Source organism: Carlito syrichta, unplaced genomic scaffold (genome assembly GCF_000164805.1).
Source record: "Carlito syrichta isolate Samal-C Ts95f unplaced genomic scaffold, Tarsius_syrichta-2.0.1 Scaffold303102, whole genome shotgun sequence".
In the NCBI taxonomy this organism is placed as follows: domain Eukaryota; kingdom Metazoa; phylum Chordata; class Mammalia; order Primates; family Tarsiidae; genus Carlito; species Carlito syrichta.
Window position 1 is genome coordinate 112,336 of NW_007247198.1, and position 3,246 is coordinate 115,581.

General features: G+C 42.1%; 1 protein-coding gene across 1 annotated transcript in view; it reads right to left on the reverse strand.

The window, feature by feature from the left end:
- Positions 1-670: 670 nt before the first annotated feature.
- ERICH5 (glutamate rich 5) overlaps positions 671-3,246 on the reverse strand; it is a 29,194-nt gene continuing 26,618 nt past the window's right edge. The window contains exon 2 of the mRNA XM_021712132.1: positions 671-1,071. Within this exon, the coding sequence (XP_021567807.1) occupies positions 959-1,071 (113 nt within the window). The 3' untranslated portion in view covers positions 671-958. The remainder of the gene's footprint in view (positions 1,072-3,246) is intronic.

Consider the following 3,246-nt stretch of genomic DNA (forward strand, 5'->3'; position numbering starts at 1 on the left):
CAAGATATATTTAAAAGTTAGTTAATTTCAAATACATTTAATGTTACTTAAAAAGATAGCACCAAATGAAAAACCTCCCATGAGTGTAAAATCAACAGCTAATTCAAAATGGCACATGGAAAATGTGTCACCTTTCATTGTGAAAAATGCCAAATCTTGCAATAGCACCAGAGTTTGCATTCCTTTGAAAAGGATTTTGTTAACATATTTAATATGCCATGACACATATTAAATTAAGGCTCTGTGATAGTAGACAGCCTTAAAGGCGAGAAGGTAATTGGATGACATACTCTCTAAGCTTCCTGCCAGTTCTAAATGTTGGGTTCGGAGAGAAAACTAGGTATAGCACTTCCTGTTGTTTGCTGTTGCTTATTCATATGCCTTTTTGGTTATAGCTGTGCGGCTTTATTACTGTGAATTCTCTAAAATTTGCTTACGCCTTTCTCCAACCTAAAAGTTTACATAAAGATTACATAATGGTATTAGTAAATAATTTGGAAAACTTGCACATTGGAACTATATCATGCCTTTTGAGAAAGAGTTCTTTTAAGAATAAGTTCTGAATAGAGTTTTAAACAGAAAAAGGTTTACACTTTGTTATCAGGGTCTCATTTTCTCTACTGAATAGGTTCATTGCCACCATGAAGAAACTCACCCTCATACTCCTAAATGATCTTATACTCAAATTTTTATTGACCTGGCTACCATAGTTTTAAATGGATAACTAGTCTAAGTAGCTAAGAAAACTATTTACAGTGTAGCAGTTTTGTGGAACAATGTCATCAAGAACATGAAAGCATCCTTCTTATGGTTCAGCAGTCTGTCTATAACCCCACTCTTTGTACAAAACGTGTAGATGTAGGAAAATAGAGTCCATGACCACAAGTTTCCCTGCCACTTTTCTGTCTTCTCTATTACAACACACTGCGTTCGTTCACTCTTCTGTCACCATGCCTATCTATGCGGCTGCTGAGAGATCCACAGCTTCTCCTGTTTCTTCTTCTTTTGTTTCAGCCCCTTCATTTACTTTCTCATTCTCCATCTCTGTTTCCACCTTCTCCCCGGTCTCTCCTGGAAAAGTAACAAAAGGAAGTATAAAGAGATACTCATTTAGCGTTAACGATAAATTACTCCCACACTTTGTGGGGGTCATTCTTGATTTTTAGATCTAAACAGTAAGGTTCTCTTGTGGCATCAAGAAAGATAATCGCCCTGATTCTCTCAGAACCTCTGAATGACCGATATCAAGTCACTTAACATCTCTGAGTCTTGGCATACTCCTGTAAAACAAATTTTCTCTACAGTATGAAATCAGGATACAAAATTACCCAAGGAATGGCAGTACAACATATACAATAAAAAATGTCGTGGTTGGGTACGGTGATTCACACACATGTGCAGTGCTTTAGGAGGTGGAGGTGGTGGGATCACTTGAGGTCAGGAGTTCAAGACCAGTCTGGTCAGAGTAGCAAGACCCCTATCTCTACAAAAAAAATATTAAAAAATTAGCCAGGCTTGGTGGCATGCACCTGTAGTTTCAGCTATGTAGGAGGCTGAGGCAGGAAGATTGCTTGAACCCAAGATATTGAAGTTACAATGAATTTTTTTTTGTTTTTGTTTATTTTTGAGTTGGAGTCTCACTTTGTGGCCCAGGTTAGAGTGCAATGGAATGCTCACAGCTATTGCAGCCTCAACCTGCTGGGCTCAGGCAATTCTTCTGCCTCAGCCTTCCAAGTAACTGAAATTATAAGCACGTGCCACCATGCCTGGCTAATTTTTTTTAATTGTAGAGATGAGATCTCGCCAAGTTGCCCAGGCTGGTCTCAAACCTGTGGGCTCAGGCAATCCTCTTGCGTCTGCCTCCCAAAGTGCTGGGATTTCAGGCATGAGCCACCACGCCTGACCAATGATTGCACCACTGCACTCTAGCCTGGATGACAGTGTGTCTACAAAAAAAAAAGTTTCATTTGTATCTAAATCAAAAGGTGGTCCAGGGAGCCCCAAAACTTGTCTTGTTTGGCCATTATAGTGTTTAAAAAGAACAATCATTAAACACCATGTATTACTATATTTTTGAGTTAGTCTCACTCTGTCACCCAAACTGGAGTGCAGCAGCACAATGATGGCTCACAGCAGCCTTGACTTGCTGGGCTCCGGCGATCCTTCTGCCTCAGCTGGACTACAGATGTACCGCCACACCTGGCTAATCTTTTAATTTTTATGGAGATGAGGTATTGCTATGTTGCCCAGGCTGGTCTCAAACTCCTGAATTCAAGCAATTCTCCCACCTAGTGGTATTACACTACACCTAGTGGTATTAATGTATTACACCTATTGGTATTAATGCTAGTATTACAGGCATGAGAAACTGCACCCAGATTTATTTATTTTTTTGTTAAGATGGGATCTTACTATATTGCCCAGGCTGTAGTGCAGTAGCTATTCACAGGTGTGATCATAGTTCACTGCATCCTCAATATCTTGGCCTCAAGCAATCCTACCACCTCAGCCTCCAACCCCCCCTCCCCAAGCCCCAGTAGCTGGGACTCCAGCAGTGTGCCACACCCAGCTCATTAAACATTTGAAGACTGCCAACATTTACATGTCTAGACATTGTACACACAACTCTGTTTCCCTTCAAAGTTGGCTTTGACAACATTGGCCCCCATTCCTATGGTTGGAGCCAGGCAGAGCTGCCTCTTTTGCAGGGCTGTGCTCTCTTGTCCACCAAGTCCCCCAGCTCCCACTGTATTACATGTGTCCTTCACATCACTCATATACAGTATCTTAGGACTCAAGACTTTTGAGTTTGCCAACCCTGGTCTGAAAAATATCTGGGTTCGGATCAGTGGCTCACACCTGTAATTCTAGCACTTTGGGAGACTAAGGCAGAAGGATTACTTGAGTCCAGGAGTTTGAGACTAGCCTGGGCAACATAGCAAGGCCTTGTCTCTACAAAAAATCAAACAATTAGCTGGGCATAGTGGCGCGAGTTTGTAGTCCCAGCTACTCAGAAGGATGAGGTGGAAGGATCATCTGAGTCTAGGAGGTTGAGGCTGCAATGAGCTGTGATTGTGCCACTGCACTCCATCCTGGGTGACAGAGTAAGACCCCAGGCTCAGCCTGTAATCCCACGCTTTAGGAGGCAGAGGTGAGTGGAATGCCTGAGCCCATGAGTTCAAACCTGCCTGGGCAACTTGGCGAGACCTCATCTCTACAATAAATCAAAAATTAGCTGGGCGTGGT